At 39.9% G+C, this 18,584-nt stretch overlaps 1 protein-coding gene across 2 annotated transcripts in view; it reads left to right on the top strand.

Annotated features, from left to right (window-relative positions):
• Positions 1 to 17,644, top strand: part of LOC130161174 (guanine nucleotide exchange factor VAV3) — a 92,688-nt gene extending 75,044 nt beyond the window's left edge. The window contains exons 21-28 of one of the 2 annotated variants that reach the window (XM_056364229.1): positions 284 to 349; positions 1,023 to 1,057; positions 1,390 to 1,506; positions 4,096 to 4,183; positions 4,926 to 5,055; positions 9,738 to 9,818; positions 11,900 to 12,051; positions 13,412 to 17,644. In XM_056364229.1, coding sequence (XP_056220204.1) covers positions 284 to 349; positions 1,023 to 1,057; positions 1,390 to 1,506; positions 4,096 to 4,183; positions 4,926 to 5,055; positions 9,738 to 9,818; positions 11,900 to 12,051; positions 13,412 to 13,456 — 714 coding nt within the window. In that variant the 3' untranslated portion in view covers positions 13,457 to 17,644. The remainder of the gene's footprint in view (positions 1 to 283; positions 350 to 1,022; positions 1,058 to 1,389; positions 1,507 to 4,095; positions 4,184 to 4,925; positions 5,056 to 9,737; positions 9,819 to 11,899; positions 12,052 to 13,411) is intronic. The other variant, XM_056364230.1, reaches the window with a different exon arrangement.
• The last annotated feature ends 940 nt before the right edge of the window (positions 17,645 to 18,584 follow it).

Raw genomic sequence — 18,584 nt, 5'->3', positions numbered from 1 at the left:
CAGTCAGAAAGAGATAGCTACAATATGGCCTCTAGAAAACCCCTATTTATATGGACTGAGCCTCCCCAGTGTTGATAAATCAAGACGCTCTGCTTAAAGACTCATCACCACGGGAGGAATAAGGAAGTCGTCCTCTTTCTCTGTTCCTGCCAGCCATTATTTCAACAATGGTTAACTAGGGCTGTAAATTTGCTCTGCTCTGTGTTGCAAGCTAATTGTTCCTGAATTATGGAGACAGAGTCAGCCAGATGTACATAATGCAATTATCTCTCTGTGGTTTCAGGGCAAAATCCTGTCGAAGAAAGAGGTTGGCTTCTTTCCAAGCGATGCCGTGAAGCCGTGCCCGTGTGTAAGCAGCATTTCCTTCTACTCCTTTGCTACATTAGGGCCTTCAGTACCAGCTTGTAGTGGGCTATATGAATTTACTACCAGCTCAGTGACGTGGGAATGGCTAGGGATTTCTGAGGAGGGGGTGAGTCTTTTTACCTGGCATGAGAAGAAAAAAAATATGTCATGCTGTGAGCACAGGGAACCTGGCTGGTCTTGTGAGATGCTGGTAGTTCAATAAGAAGCAAAGAACAAAAGCATATCTTATGAGGAACAAGCTTCCTAAAGAAGAGAGCTGAGAGGAGAAATGGTTTGTACCTTTGCTGAGTGAACTATGTATCAAGTGCTTGTTTTTCTTCTCTCTTTTATATATACCATCTCTTCACCACAGGCTTGTCATGTTCAGTTTGATAAAATGAAATTCAGACTCCGGCCAGCTGATTTGCGAATATAAGACCTATCTGTAATCACCATTTCTACAATGTTGTAAAGATAAGATGAGCATTTAGCTGTTTTATTGAGGTTGTACAAGTGTAAAAGCACCTGCTCTATATGAGAGCAAAACATCAACTTGAAAACAGTGTACTGCAGAGCTAGAGCCAAGCACAAGACTTTATTGCAGTAAGTCATATTGATGTTGGATTAAAATAACAACAAAAACAATATCAGATGACCACTTGTACTCTTTGCTCCAGGTCCCAAAGCCTGTGGATTACTCCTCTCAACCTTGGTATGTTCACCAAACAGCCTCCTCACTCACAATGTCTTTTAATAAGAAGGTGAAAGTCTTCACTCACAGTGATTTTTGATGGCTTGGATGAAAACTCATTAAATACAGATGTAAATTAACATGTACTGAGGATCATATCACCCAAACCAGCTCCAGGGGGACAGGATTATTTATTTATTGAACTTTAACAATTAAGCTCTGAAGCTCTACTATGACCTGGAAGCAAATTACAGATCTATCACATAGATTTTACAGGACAAATGTGATCAGCCAAGAAATGTTCCATAATGAGATTTCAGGTGGTCAGGCTCCCTGTGTGTGCCTGGTTGTAGGTTTGCGGGGCCCATGGAGAGGCTCCAGGCAGAAGCAGAACTCATCAACAGGGTCAATAGCACCTACCTGGTCCGCCATCGCAGCAGAGAGTTCACAGAGTACGCCATCAGCATAAAGTGAGTCAGCTGTTTCTACCACCCCACTCAGTAAAGATTCTGCCTCGGTCAATGATGTCAGTGTTATTCAAACTCATTCATGAAACTAACTTGTGTGTGCTGTGTGCTCATCCATAGTACGAGTGCTCTTTGAAAATGGCAATCCTTTGAGAATTATTAGAGATTATTAGTTTGAACAACTTCAGTTCATGATCTGTTGCTACATTTTGTGAAAAAAAACAATCTTAAGAGGAAAAGAAAAGACAAGTAAAATTCAGATGGAGATCTTTATGGGGTGAGAAGTATGTGCTTGTCTTCGGGTTCAGCTGTCAACTATCATCAGACTTTATTGTTCCTCCTTTACATGACAGTCTCTCTGTCTGCTAGACTCATCAGGTGCCTTCAGCCAAACCACAGTATTGACCAGATGTAACTCCCACACATCCCACACGACACTATTCGACCGATTCATTTATAGTTCCTTAGCAGGATGAGGTGCTTTTCCTCTGAGGGTGAGTCTGTGGTTAACTACAGTGATGTGTGTGAAACTGACCAAACCAGATGCTAGTAATGTGGCAGCATCTCAAAGAAGACACATGTAAACAGTATTCATTATTCTCTGACCCCAGAACCCACAAAAACAATCTTAGCAATTTATAATTAGAAGCATACAGACATTTTGATCTTGGCAATGAGGAATTAACAAAGTAGATTTCAGAACCTTGCAGTGCTATTGACTTATCTCTGGGCTCAAGATAAATGACGTCAGTGTAAACGCAGGCAGTGAAAAGACACCAGTCAAGTCTCTGAGCTGGAGCACGCTTCTGTGAGCAATGGAAACTCTCCTTTAAACATCATTTAACTTATTTTTCAGCATCCTTTTTACCTCACAGAAAGGACCGCTTTCAGTGCCTTCGGGTTCCCTCTGTGCTGAAGTCTTAATTGCTGGCATCACACAGACGTGGAGCTCTGAACAGAGCAGAGGACGACTGTAAGACTGTTCAGGGTTATTAAAACCTCCCCATGAAAGAGAGAAGCTGAGTACAAAAGAGTAGCTTCGTAGCTGTGGGCACAACATTTAAAAATTATTATTCACAAATGAAAATGCCATCTAGCCTGTTCCTCTCAGCAGAGCAAGCAGACGTTTGATGATTGTGTCCAAATAGCCAAGGGACCAAAGATCTTTACAAATAAGCTTAGGCTTTGAACTTAGTGTATTTCTCAAACTGGAGGCAGCTTCCTGTGTAGCCACACACAATAGAGAGCATATCTGACTCTTTGAATCATTAAACCTTACACTTTCTAAATTTTAAAATCTTGAAATAAGTTTCTGGAAGTCTGCATTTTGTTTTATTTAGCAAAGAGAAAAGTTCAGCATTTTAGAAAAAATGCTCATTTAATCCACCTACCAGAATCTTTAAATTCACTAATGAATATGTTATATCTCATTTGTTTAATCCCTACGAAAAACCAGTTTGTGTTTTTATGGACGTCACTGATCTGATGCAAAATCCCTCATAAAAAACACAACTTCTCACTATTGCAGTTTGGTTTTTGAATAGTTTAAACAAAAAAAATACAACTTGTTACTGAGCTCAGAAGAGCTGGTAGGCTTTGGACACAGCTATGCTAGCTTCCCCCAGTCTTTATGCTAAGCTAAGCTAACCAGCTGCTGGCTGTAACTTCATATACAATGTGAGGTATCAATCTTTTCAACACTCAGCAAGAAAGTGAATGGAGGAGAGGATATTTTCCAAAAATGTTAAACAGTTCCTTTAACATTAAAATCAGCAACTCTTGTGCTGCATGACCGATATTCTGGTGGAAAAAAAAACACATCTCTGAACATTTTACCGATCAATATATTTGTGAATATGTAAACGAATAACATTTCCTCATGACGTTGATAGAAAACATATTCCAGTCGTAATTATGTTTACTACAAAACGTGTTTTCTGTTGCAAATGAGTTGGATATAAACTTAGTTTGTAGGAGACAGGATTGCTTCTTAAGTCCAGCTCATCTCTTGATAACCAAGACCTGGCCCAGGACCAGAGTCAGGCCAGGTGTCCAAACTGTATTCATCGTAACTGGGTCAGGTAGAGCCTGCAGAGGGAGAGTGGGAGCTTTGAAGTGAATTTTCATGGGTCTGTTCGTGAAGATCTCCACTGAAAGATTAAAGCCACTATATGTAAAGGATTTTAAAATGTCTAATTTTGGCTATTAGAATAATTTGATACTTACATAAAGAATCTTTCACACAGGACAGGAAGTAGCTGACTGGTACACTTTTGGATAATTACTAATAAATCAACTCTGTGAATGAATGATTTCTGTACTCTGACCACAGCTTTTCACCCATCCAGCCCCAGACCTTGATCAGCCACACTCTTAATGCAATTCAAGTATGGGGCCTGGAGTGGAGTAGGGAGGTTTACACACATGCGCACATTTTCTCCTGACCACCCATCATTCATGTGTCACACACCTTTGGGACTCTATGCATTACACCGACTGCTGTGTGCTCCACGGGGGCCAGGGGCCGGCCACCGATCGATGGCGGTGATCAGAGAGGGAAATTACACTCATAACTTATTCAATGGCTCACAGGTACAACAACGACGTGAAGCACATAAAGATCCTGACCAAGGAGGGCTGTTTCTACATCGCAGAGAACAAGAAGTTCAGAAGCATATTAGTGAGTCTGTTTTATTTTTCAAATTCCACCACTGCAATTCATAAATAAATCATCGTGTTCGCTTAATGAAGTGTCAAAACCTGAATTTTATTTTAGCTGTGTGCACAAAAATAGCCATGATTAGAGATGTGTTTATACTGGCCTGAGGGCTTCAGCATTACAGATGAGTCCAGTGCATATTGGAAAGGTTCACCAATCTTATTTATGCCAGGACTGGATTTTCTGTATCTCAGATTAGCTAAAAACATGTTTTTGAGTGTTATATTTGAATATCAGTGTGTGTACAAACACTTTTTATAACATTTAGTTTCAATTCATATTTTTATCCTGATCAAAATCTCTGTCTAATGTAAAGATATAATAACTCAAACCTAGAAACATTTAATTTCTTTCATTATGTTCATAGCATTTTTACATCTACAGCAGGTTAAAAGCAGTAGGTACTGTGCTAATAATAAGATTCAGTTTTCAAGCAGACTCTTCATGATTTGAGAGTGTATTCATGTAATATCTGTACTATTTACACATCTGTCTCAAATGCTGAAAATACATTTAGAAATGTGTCATTTTTACAAACGGGACAAATGTGACACACAGTAAACACAAATACAGTTAACAGTTATCTTATTACTTTGTTGACCTATTTATATCTGTCTGTATCTATGTGTGTTTGTGTGTGTGTGTGTGTGTGTGTGTGTGTGTGTGTGTGTGTGTGTGTGTGTGTGTGTGTGTGTGTATCCAGGAACTGATCGAATACTACAAACACCACTCCCTGAGAGAAGGTTTTAGGAGTCTGGACACCACGCTGCAGTTTCCTTACCGGGAACCGGAGAACGCTGCTGTGCACCGCCTCAACCGGTCGGGTGGCAACAGTGAGTAGACCTGAAGAGTTTCTAATAATAGAATCAAGCCACCATTAACACACCAGACTTTTTTATCCAGTGATGGTAGCAAATGATAGCTAGTATCACTGGATTAAAAAGTCTGGTGCAACAGTTGTTAATGTAAAAATGACAGACAGAAGATTAAAAACCTTTTTTTTCTCAGTGCGTAACAAGAAAAAAAAGCCTGCCAACGTGATGCATTTCTTTAAGTAAAAGCACTCCGCCTGCACTGCAGATACTGAGACCTTCATAACTAGTTTTATATTCCATATTTGTGTGTTTTAAGCTCATGATATGTTTGGACTCTGATGTCCTTATATCCTTCCCGCTGGTCGTGTTCTCAGCTAAATTACAGACAGCTTTTGGCCACTGCAACTGCAAGACAGTGAAATAATTTTTTTAATGACTTTAGTCCCCTTTGGTTCTCATAGAACTGCTCAGTTACGGTTAGTTTTCTGATTTAGATGGCCACAAGTCTAAATCAATTAAAGAACAACTGAAAACTTTAGACCGTGCCTTTAGATTCCCATTATTATAATTGGGCCATGACAACTAATGGTTATTTTCATTATTAAATAATGTATTATTTGTTTTATTGATTTAGGGATAACAATTTTATCTAAAATGTTGGAAGACTTTCAGAACAGATAAAAGTAGCAAATCATTACATTGGAGAAGCTGGAAACAACAAATGTTGTTACTGTTACTGGCTCTGCTGATTTCTCCAGCCACCTTTTCTGCTTTCTTATCTGTCATCCTTCCCAACTCTCACTCTGCTTTAATTCACTGGGGAGCGTCTTCACAGTTTAAAAGAGCTGCACAGCTATTTGTTGTTAAAAAACGCTTCATTCTCCACTGATGTTAATTGTTTTTGACTCAGCTGTCAGAAGGAGGTTGGAGAATCCACTAAGCACGTTATTAGATTTGATAAACACACTCTGGACGTTTTCCTGAAGATCAAATTAATTTGGGTTTCAGGGGAGTGAGATAATCTGAACCTTGAGTGAGTTAGCCAAAGTCAAGACCATTTATAATCTGATTTACAGTCTTATTTACTGCACTTACTGGATGTTACAGCAAATTCAAATAATACCATCCATTATTAGTTATGTTTCACATCTAACATGTGATTAACATTTAAATTTGATGTAGAGGCAACCTTTACTGCATAATTGACATATGGACATGTTACAACTATTTTTAGACTTTTTTATTCATACTTAAAAAAAGTTATTGATTTTTTTGTAAATTAACTGCCCAATATTACATTATAAGAGATTAAAAATGCAGTATTATTGAACCATCACTAACACTGAAAACAGAAGTTGAGCAGCAGAATGTTGCCTCAAACATCATTTTACACTTTAGGGAGCCCAAAATATTTTTGAAATAGAGGAAGTTATTGCAGAACTTTGTTGGCGTGGATGTTGTGGTGCACTGTCTGAATTAACATCTGAGCTTTGTGTGATTTTTTTTTTTTTTTTTTTTACCTATGTAAGAATGAGCTGTTTGTTCAGTTCTGAAGAAACCTGACAACACCTCAAGTCAAAGCAGCTGTTGTCACCCAACACTTTGAGCAACATAATGATGACTATTTATGCATGCAGCTGCTGCTCCTTCTAAACCTTGCAACTCTGTCAGTCATTACCCTTTCTAACCTGATTTCTCTCAATATTCAGGTAGAAGATGTTATTTATCAGGGCTGAATGAGAGGGAACACAACATCCACTGCGATCTTCCTGACCTGGAGTTTAACATGTGTGGGATGGCATTTCTGTGACCAAACTGTATCAGTATCAATGACGTTTATTCTTTGTTTTATTGGCTGGCTTGATAATGTCACGTGGGAAATAGTTTGAAAAACTGCCAAGAGGTTGAAAGACTCACATTTGATTGTCTGCCACCTCCAAAACTGAAGCAGAAAGTGCTGCTTGCCCTGTATAACATCCACACATGCTGAATGTTTCAAGCAACGCCAGAAGCAAAAGGTATTAAACCCAGTGTGTGAGCCAGGCAAAGCAACACCGCCCATCAGTTGGTAAATGGAAAATGTATGACTTATCACAATCAGTGGCAAAATGAGGTTTCATTTGAACCTTCTATGCTGCTGTGTGCAATGGGAAAAAAAGTCCTGGCTTGCTGATGAGAACGTGCCAAGCAGAAGGAATGTGAACAGATTGTAAAGAGCTGTTTGGTTGTCGTAGGGGAGGCCTGTTGTTCAAACTCTGCGTCACAACACAAGTGGAGACAGCTCCAATCCAAATCTGTTTTGTTCCGGTGTGGTCGTGTGTCTTGTAGGCAGCCTCCTCCTGGTGTGCAGACTTCATTTTCTCTCTTTCACTTTTAAATGACTCTTTTGTTTTGATTTCCATCCTCCTCAAGCGCTGCTGGAGGACGGCTAATTAATGTTTAGGCTTTGTTTCATGTTTTGTTGACAGTTTTGCAGAAGACAGAAGTGTTTGATTGATCATTTTAGCCAATATGTGAACTACAATAGCAACAATACCAGTGATAACCCAAAATATAAAAGAATATATAAATGTCCACGGAGCAGTCTCAGCTAACAGCATGTGTGGGACTCTGGTGTGTGTGTGTGTGTGTGTGTGTGTGTACGTGTGTGTGTGTACTTGGCTTTAGTCTCATATATTAGTCAACCAGCTCACATTGTGTATTCTGGTGTGGTCCACAAATCAGATTTTGCAAAAATGAAGCATGTAAAATGCAGCTGGTGTTTTGGTGGCTGTTTGAAGTGGAAGGCGATCGCTCTTCATATTGCTCATACCTAGACACCATTAGGGATTGCTGAGCTGTCTCTCAGTGCGCTGATTAGTATTCATTTTAAAAACCACTGGAGCTCTGCTCCTATTACAGCATATCAATAACCCAGGCCTGTTGACTTGCCAACAGTATTGTTGGGAGCGGCAAATTTTTCAAAAAGTTTGAGCGTTTATCTGCTTTTGTGGGGATTGGATTTTCTATTCCCAGTGGCTGAAGTGCAGACTTCTGTGCAAGGGTGGGTTGAGGAACTTTTGAATTGGGTGTTTGTAGTTGTTTGATTGACTTGCCAACAGGAAATGTCAACAGCCACTTCAGACAGAAGCCAGAGTTAATCTCCCTGATTTCTGACATCTTTCTTTATAATGTGTTTTGTGTGATAGATAGTGCAGTACATTCATTCCCACATCAGGTTTCCATCAGCTTCATTCACCCCAGTTAAACTTTTTCAGACAGACTCATTGGCATCCATTAGGCCTGCTACTGTTATTCAATTTATACCACAAAGCCTGTTTCTACTTCAGTAACACTGCTACCTAGAAAAACCTGTCTAGCATCAGCATTTTCTGCTGACTGTACTCATGCCATATTTGCTGTGAGACTTATAAAAATAACAATGAACTCAAATTTATCCATAAACACTAAAGTACAAATACTGTCAGGGTTGAAAGTTCTGTTCCCGAGAGCAAGGCACTAACTCTGCCAGCTCGAAGACGTTGCTGGAACGGGATCAATGCCTGTAGCTTCTTTCAGTCTCTGCCAGTAGAAATACTGGAAGACAGAGAGAAATACAAACGCAGTGGGCCTGAGGTGGGTTATTTCTCAGGCTGTTTGCAAGATAAAGGTACAGTTACACTTTCTAAAGCAGAGAAATCTGTACTGTTGGCATTGTGAGATCCAGACAAAACTATAGATAAAAGCAATTAGGATACCATTGGAAAGTACGGTAATGAAAGAATATGAAATAAGGCAACATCACTGATCAGTTAGTCTGTCAGGAAATTTGTGAAAGAGATGTGGAGCTGCAGTTGTGGCTGTATTACAGCTGGATGATTGTCTTTATGAATATGCAAATAGACATATATTCCCTATGCTGTAATTGTGAGTACATTGCATGCTCCTCCCTATTAAATGCTCAAGTGAAGATGTCGCCCTCCATTACTGATGCAGACATCCCTTCTTCATCACTTCATGTTTCGGCTAAACCTAGCAGGGGCATGGATGTGTTTGGACCTTCAGTGTTTGACATTTAATCTAGGTTTAGTCTTTCAGTTTATTTTTCTAGCACCAGAACATAAACTGTGTATTTTTTTCAAGTTTTATGAAAATGAGAATGAAAATGTTGTGAGATATCACTAACATGTTATCACAAGCATTATTTTTTAACTACAGCACTGCTCCTGCCTGGAAGTGTATTTTGTAAATGAATAATAGCAGATTTTGTTTCATACCAAGTGAAGTAATAGTCTTTCAATACTGGAAATCCTGACCTTAAGTCATAAAGCAATAGCTGTAGTTTTTGTGAAACACAAGCATTGAAATTTCATTTAAAGCAGGGGTCCTAACCCTCATTTGTGAGCGAAAAAATTGATTTCTAACTACAGTGCCCACATAAGGCTGATCAGTGTAAATAGTTTGTGGGGTACAGATTAATTAACCACTGAACATCAGTGGGAGAGTTGCCACTAGAGCTCGTCCTGCGCCTGTCGTCATTTATTCTTTATCAAACTGCGACTGTTCTTTTGTATCTCTGAAAAAAAAAGCTCAGAGTTGGTATTTTTTTAAAAACTGTTTTATTTTTTCTCCTTTGCTTCTTTCTCCTCCTATCATCCCCCCATCCCTGGCCTCTCCCCTTTCGCATCTCTCCGCTCCCTGCCTGGCCTGCCCTGCCATAGCCCCATTGCTCTGCGGCCTCTCTTTTGTAACTCCTGCCGGCTACAGCTTTGTACCTCCTTCCTCTGCTCCCTTCTGGTCAGGTACAGGTATCGCTTCTCTCTCTGCCTTTTCTCTGTATTTCTTTCTCTTTCCTTTCATGTTGAAGGCTGCTTAGCATGCTGGCTGTAGCTCAGTGCATTCACATCATCGCCTAAATCTCTGCCTTTATCTGCCATCTAGCTTCCCATTGTACCATCTCACCTCTTCCATAGTTCTGTGCACATACATGTCATCCTGTGTGAAGAATAGGGGCTGTTTATTTTAGCAATGCATGTACTCTATGTGAGGTTGTGTGTGTGTGTGTGTACATTTTTGCATGTAAATGCCAGTGTGTGAGGCAGACACAGCTTAGAAAAGAGTTGTGTTTGAAATGTTTTCAGCGGCATTTGTGGCAGAGTTTGGTGTGTGTGCTTGTGTGTGTCTGTCTGTCAAAGTAAAGGTGGACGTGTCCAAATACACAGATCTCCTCTATACTAGATATTCTACCCCCACAGCCAGGTTGTAGAGGTCTGACATTCCATTTCCAGCTGTCAGCTCAGCCCAGTCTGACTTACCAGTCAGTGTCTGCAGCAGGAAGAAAGTCGACAGGGTGGGATGGAGCAGTGGTAACTAGCTAACCTGCCCCACGTCTGTCTCTCATACCGCTGTCTCCTCGACAGAATGTCTACACGCACACACACGGGGCTGTCAGAACACTCTAGCTGCACTATCTCAACTAAAGTTATGGACTACACAACTACAAGTCCCTGTGGCAACTGGGCCATACTTCTCTTTTTCATTCGAGGCCAGATAATCAGACACAGGTAGAACAGAGTATGAGCAAAGACAGAATATAATGTATATAATTCCTCTTATTTTAAACCAAATAAACTGGGTTGCATGAGCTACAGTATTTCTAAATACAATTTTAATTATGAACAATATAGTACACTTAACTTCCGATCCTTTATAAGTATGGCTTTCTATTCTCATTTGATTACATGAAATGGGTGTTTTAGACCTTGTACTGTTCATGCAGTTCAGAGTAGCTCCCCAAGCTGAAGATGGTTATTGTATTTTTTTGGTTCAATGTAATATAGAAAATCTATTCTCAGTTTACATAATTATTAAACAGCAATTTATCATGTATCAGGTCCAATGTGTCAGCCATATAAGCAAGTTAACATTAGTTAATTAAATGACGTTAACCAAGTAACCATGGCAACTACTGGGTGTTAATATTTTAGTAGCAGCTAATCTCCATGAAAGAAGTAGTTTGTTGTCTCCACAAGTGAAGACCTATAGGTAACTGGTTAAAATCATTTGAATATTGAATTATTTTAGAAGCTACAGTATGGGAATGATAGCAGGCCATTTCCAAGTGAAACAATCACCACGGTTTACTTGCACAAAATAATTTTTTTTTGCCCATATTTCGAAAAAAAAAAGACAATATTCCTTCTAAGCTGTTTACACAGCTAATGACAATGAATATCAATGAATATTACAATGAAAGAATTGTGCATATCCAAAAACTTGTTGATATCCAAGTCTTTCAAAATGTTTAAAAAATAGGTGCGTTTCTCCTTCTGTCCAGAAATGTGGGCTTTTCCCTTATGCATGCATTTGTACCCCAGCTTTGCAAGCTGGTTTGTGTACAATACACAGAGCTGACCCTAAACAGGCAAGAGGCCATGTGTTGGAAACTGCCGTAAAAACCCCGACTGAGATGCGTATTCCAACTGTGCTGTATACATGTTCAAAGAATGCTCCCAAAACAAGAATATCGCCATGTCTCACATGACTTAATCTGAAAATGTAAAATTCGGAAGGGCCAGATTCAGAATTTCCAAATGGAATATGCTGTTTACATGATTCTTATCAAATTCCAATATTGTCATATTCGGAATGATAGTGGAATATGAATGTGCATGTAAACATATTTATTGAGATCTTGTATCTAAAACTATTAACTAACCACACATGTTAGTGGCTACTTGGCATCTCCATATATGTGTGTATGTATGTATGTGAGAAAGTGTTAATGCTGAAACTGATGTTTTTTTCTATGTTTGTAAATTCATTATAAAACTTGGATACGGTAAATCTCATCTCTTTGTTCACTGATTTTCTCCTTCTCCAGTGTTTACTCCCAAAGTGATTGGTGTGGCGATAGCACGGTATGACTTCAGTTCGCGTGACACCCGGGAACTCTCGCTGCAGGAGGGAGACGTGGTTAAGATCTACACAAAGTCAGGAGCCAATGGCTGGTGGAGGGGCGAGGTCAATGGCAGGGTGAGTGACGACACAGCCTCCAATCACCAAATCATAATCAGGAAGGAAAAATGCCTACATGGAGAAAGGTTTCAGAAGTTTAATTTGTTGTTTTCTCGTTTTGGTCTCTCTCATAATTCCAGTTTTAGGTAGCAAACAGGTTGAGGCAGATATTCTTGTCTACAGGTACCTGGAAGGGACTATGTCAGATTTAGTCTGTAATGTACACCTTTCCAACATCTCTATTTCCCCCATATCCTCACTTTGAAGACTTCATGTGCTGCTCTTGTATGACTTAAATGCAAAAAATGTTCTCATCCAATACCGAGAGCGCTCTGTAATCAGGCATGCAGCACGCAAAAGATCCTGGTTCTAAATGCAGGGAAATATACGTATGTACTGACTCCCACTCAGACACATTTCAGCTTGGCAGAGACTGAGACTTAGCGACAAACTAAAGACTGTGTGCATATTCTGTGGAGTGCTGCTTGTGTCTCTATAGAGCCTTCAGCAAGGAAAAACAACTGGCACAGCTGGCTGGAAAAACAGCTGGCTCTCTCTGTCTTTTATACCACCATCTCAGTTAAATGAAACACCAGAACTAGCTGACTGGCTCTCATGGGATAAAATCTGAAGATTTTATATTAACACAAGAGCTATGCAGCCATTATAAACGTAGGTTTTATAACATGTAGCACTTCTTTAAGAGAGGATATTTACCTCTAATATGTGTTTTAATACATTTTTAGATGGAAGTGTTTTGTTGAAATGTTTAAATTAAGCTGTCCACAGTTTAAAAACTTTAAAAACCGTCCCACTTGTTGGAAATGACAATTTTTCCAAGTTAAAATTTTTTTAACTTTCATTTTTAATTCTATCTATCTCACAGTTAAAGGAATAGATTCATGAAAAGATAAATACCACTCTCACATCTGGCCATTCAATATGAAGCTGGTCACAGCAAATGGTTAGCTTAGGTTAGCATAAAGACTGGAGACTGGGGAAACAGCTAGCCTGCTTCCGTCCAGAGGTAACAAAAACAATTTTTTGGTTTGGAAAATTTCTAGGTTTGGGCTCAGAGACATTTTTTCAGCTTGCTAAGGGAATTGTGATGGAACAAATCAGCTCAAAACTGTCTATTATTGTTAACCTGAAGTTGAAATGTTTTGTCGCAGCTTTATTGTGTTACATTGTGTTAAAAAAATATACTACAAGGTTATACATACAGTAAACTGCTGCTGAAAGGTATTCTGGTACATGTAGGAAATCCACAATTAGAAAAAGCAAAAGAGCCTATGGGAAGTGGGTAAAGTGGGTACATAATAAATTACAAGTGATGTTCAGTCAAACTCATTTACTTATTCCCGTCCTCTCCCCTCAGGTGGGCTGGTTTCCATCCACATATGTAGAGGAGGGTGAGGAGTGAAAGGTCAGCCATGGGAATTGGAGAAAGATAAAAGAAGAATGGAAGCAGTGGAGTAAGCAAACTGAGCACATAATAGTGACGAACAGAGTGAGCGTCTGCACTGCTGCTTGCTCCAGTGTTACGGTTTCATTCTCCTCCACGGAGCTCTGCTGCGTACAACCATCCCAGAGGCCTTTGGGAGAGAAAAGGGTGCACTATGCTGCAGATGCAAAGACGCCTGATCATTTCAGGTCAACTCTGTGAGGCTAAGTGACTCCACCAACTAGCAGCTTGCCTGTCAGCGGGACACAAGCCCTCGCCAGACAACCCCTTCCTCCCTCCCCGACTTCATCTGTCCATCCATAATTCACCCTGCGCTCCCTACTTTTCTATGCCCCAGCCAGCCCCCAACTCCCACCTGTTTCTGCTTGCCAAGTCGGCCGTCGCCAGCCTGTCAAAAGTAGATACTCAAATGCCAGTCTCCCATCCATCCATCCATCCATCCATCCATACCCCTGTGGAAATAGAGCCATCTGAGCTTGAAAAGACTCATACTGTAAAGCTTTTCTTTCATCCCCTTCTCACTCTGAAAGGATCTGTTAGTTTTGACCTTGCCTGTGTGTATGTTCCACTAATGCAGGTGGTTATTGATGACTTGATGACCCAGATTCACACATCCACACCACCCACCTCTCCTCCCCTTCAGATTATGATCACCACAGACTCACACACACACTTGCACAAAGACACACACACACGCTCTTACAGGAGATGTAAGAGAGGGATGGCGTCAGATAGCATCACTGCACACTGCCAGCAATTGATCGCTGTTGTTCCTATTTTCCTCCCACCTTCTACATTCTTTATCTGCAGCGCAGCCTCTCATGTTTTTAGTTGTCTTGGCTGTTAGCGATCCTCTGCTCTTATCCGTGGCAGCTCTGTCAACATGAGCCCATTCGCTGAGGGTTTATCTTAGTGGAGGCATTAGTGTCGGGGAACAAGCCACCTGCCCCAGTAACATAAAATGCAAGAAAAGAAAAGCAACCAAACTTTATTCTTTTTTTCTTTCCTTTTTCTCCACTGTCCATCTTGCTTTCTTAGCTTTTTTCAGCATAAGTTGTATTTTTCAGTTTCATTACCTACAGATATGATGCACTGGCTGTCTATGAGAGGATATACAGTACACCCAGATTTGTACTTTAGCAAACATTTTCACCAGATTATGCATCAAAATGTTTTAACATCATCTTCCTGGGGGTTAGTGGAGACTTAGTGTCTCCTGCCTTAACTGCTATTTCAGTCATTTTTCTTCTCAAGAACACAGTTTTGGCAGAAACACTGAACACTTGCAATTTGCAAGATTTGTTTTGGCAAGAAAAACATCAAATATTGAAAAGGTATTCAAGAATTCAGAACTTCAATCCAAAAGAACTCTTCAGAAACCACTTCTCACATCTTCCAGCTCACTGTCATAACTCTCACCCCCTCTCCTTCTCTGTACTCCACCCTCACCCCCCGTATGCATTATACACACTGTATCCTTAATCCCCAGTGAAAGAGGATTTTCCCACATTTGAGGGAATAAATACCTTTACAGGAAAATATGCTGTGCAACACACACCAATATATAGTCAGACAGAATAAGACAGCAGAGTACACACATCCTAAGTAGTGATCAAATCATGTCTGGAGGTGAGACTGAAGACTCCCTAACAGTTTGCTTTGTGCAGCAATATTTAAACCTCAGCCACAGAGTTTCTTTGCAGTTAAAAAAACTATAAACCACAATCCTTTTTAAAAATATGTACATATTGAATTTAGTATTGAATTTGCAGATGGAGATTTCTGTTCACACTGTGGTCGGAAGGCAGCAGTCACAGGGCTCTCCACATGTCCCAATGTCACATACACACAGTCCTTTCTATGAAGTGGTCAAAAAAACACTTTCAACTAATGCAGTAATTTCTTCAGTTTGAAGTTGTTCTGCTCCTTCTCAGATACTTCAGCACACCTACGCATGACATTTTAAAAATCACCCATTTCTTAACTTTTCATGGGAAACTATGTAATGATTTAAAATGCATTGTACATAAAATACAATATCTGTCACTGAGGCAGTTTACTATGAGGATGCGGTCCCTAGTTTAGCACATAAGTGAGAATGCGGTGTAGTAATGTGTTCAATTGAAGTTTAAATACTACAAGAGCCTTTGTGTAACTAACTGGGGGACCCTGCCTCTGGTAAAAGAACACAGGACATTGTTTCCTTCCAAATCCATCATCTTCCCCTGCCATGTCTTCAATGGGTATTGTGCCAGAAATATATTTTGTGAATCTCAGTAAGAATCTATTGTAAAGATATGCTTTTGTATGGACTTAATGGAGCCATTATGTTTGAAAATCATGAGTAACCCCCTGCCAGACCTGACACTCCATGCCTTTAAGGTATATATATGACAAAATATTTTTGTTCTCAGTCATATTGTTTAACTATTGGACTGAAGAAATGTGTTAGAAAAGGTCATATTAATAATGTGTTTTTGCATTGTGTCGTCTCCCTTTTCCTATTTCGTTCCATCAACAGTGTCATTAAGTGACCACTAGATGGAAGCATCCTAAACACATCTCCTCCTCCCCAAGCAGTCACCTTCAACATGCTGAAGTTTGGAGATGACATCATATGATTAGGAGGTGAACAATATGTGTGGAGGCAGTTAGCATAAGCCTCAGACTTGTTGCTGTGAAGATACAAAGAAGCCTTAAACACAAATCCAAGGTATCAAAGTACAAAAAATCCAGGCATAAACAGTAGGCAGATGGAAAAACATCTGAGAAAATTAATATGACATTTTTATTAAGATAATATATGGCCACAATGTTTATCCTGACTTCCTTTGAAAATTAACTGATATTCCAGAACCCTCATGTCCAGTAGGAACCCTGATGATTATGGTGATGATGATGATGATGATGATTCCCCTCCTGCTTCCTGAAATGTCTGCAGTCTCTGAACAGTCAGACAATACATTTATAACATCTTTAGGAGATCTTAGAGCGAGCTGCAGCGCAGCAGCGGCACAAATGCGATCCAGCACAAGTCCTGGGAGAACTGGAGAGGCAGAGTAGGCTTCTTTAATCGCAGACTCCGGTAATCCACTCCCGCACTCCCTCCTCCGCCCAGATGAACTCTGACAGCAGGGCCATTTACAACTGCAGGCCTTCCTCCCCTCCGACTGAGCTTCCAGATTTTTGTGTGCAGGAGGGACGGGAGGAAGGCTCAAGGGTATCTGTGATCTAATCATTACACCATCTCCTCACCTCGACGACCCGGCTGCATCCATCTCTCTGTCAGCTCCCCTCTCTCTCGCTCTATCTCACCATGTCACTTCTCTCTCTCTCTCTTTACTGCTCCCTTTCCCCATCTATCTTTCATCCAATCTCTGTCTTCTCCGTTTCTCTCTGTATTCTGTCCCTCATGCCGTTGCTCTGTAGGCTGAAAAAGCCGCTGCTGTATGTTGGCGGGAGGAGAATAGAAAATTCAGTATTATAAGGAGAGGAGGGAGAGAGGCGGTCTGAAACTCTATAAACAACCACAGCAAAATGAGGACTAGTTTAATTTTACCACAAATTAATAGACTGAGAGAAATGATGCCAATTAGAGGATGAATTAGAAATCGCTCACACCACTGTTATCTCCTCATATACAGTGTGTACACAGATTATGTCCACATGCGTAGGCACACACTGTGTAAGTGGGGAAAAGCGTTTGACAGGATTCAGGGCTGGGAAAGTCTTAGCCCAGCAGGGGTTTTGGGATGCAGTCTCCTGAACCAACACGAGGAAAGTTCTGTATGAACCTGAACAGAAACATCCCAGCCACCAATACATGAATAAAAAAAATCATATAATACGTCTTTCTTTCTGGGCTGAAAATCCATTAGAACCTGTCATCCACCCTCCTGCCCCCTTGTTGTCTGAAGTTTGTGTTCATGCTCCATGACCATGTTTTGTTATCCCACTGAAGCCAAAGATGTTTGCTGTACTTACTGTACACTCAGCGTTATGTCTCATAACCACGGTACCCAACCGCTGTGGCCTAACTCTAAAACCGTGCAATCCTGACTGTGTAGCATTACCATGTATTGTTGCTGTATCATACTGTAAAATATGTACATAGCACATAATAAAGATACATATTGCTTCTTCTAATGTATTGTTGTTTTATGTCTTGCATTCCTGCACATCATGGACCAATATAAAAACACCAGTAGAGCATTGATTTTTACAGCTGAAGTAAAATTGTAATTGAAGAAATTATGATTATGACATGAACCTAAATCTGAATCATTGTTCAAGTCTTTGGCAGGTATTTTTTAGGTTTAATGTTTCAATAAATAAACAGTTACATTTCACCACTGAAGGTTTGAATATGTCTACGTACATTACTGAAGTACTATACTAGAGTATTTCCAAGTTCAAAATTCTAAGTTCAAATTATTGTTCAATTATCTTGTTAAGAATTCCAAAACATATATCTACTCCTTCCAAATCTATGAATATGCCAAATTTTTCATTTTCAAACATTTAACTGTTGTACTTGAGATGTCTACTACTTCACTGAAACTTCATTCAGTGTATGTATATACGCTGGAGGTTTTAGGTTTCCGAATCACACTTGCATATTGGACCATGTTTGGACCACACTTGCATATGCAACCATGTAAGTTGCATATTGGACCGTAATTGGTTTCTAAACTTTGTGATGTCAGAAAGTCCTGCTTGTTTGAGTTAACTGTCCGGTCAGATTTAAGGTGAGCACAGAGAAACTTCAGCATATAAATGTGAAAACAAACTCATGCACATACATGATGATGAAGGTCAAACATCCAAGTGAAGTAACTATAAGCAAAACATGTTACTAAAATATACTATACTTAAGGATTAAGTACGTCAAGGCTGTCAATACTTCTGAATAGGAGAGTTTGTCTAACAAAGCAAAGCTGACAGCAACATAAAAATAGCTCCTTGTAAAGCAAATAACAAGAACCATGCATGTTACTAAATTAAAAAATCCCATGACTAACTGCAGAAACAGTGCATACAAGTGCAGAATGATGAGTAAGTTGTAGTGTGTATTCTAACCTTAAAT

The sequence above is a fragment of the Seriola aureovittata genome, chromosome 20 (genome assembly GCF_021018895.1).
Source record: "Seriola aureovittata isolate HTS-2021-v1 ecotype China chromosome 20, ASM2101889v1, whole genome shotgun sequence".
Lineage (NCBI taxonomy): Eukaryota > Metazoa > Chordata > Actinopteri > Carangiformes > Carangidae > Seriola > Seriola aureovittata.
This window is presented reverse-complemented; position numbering and strand designations above follow the sequence as displayed.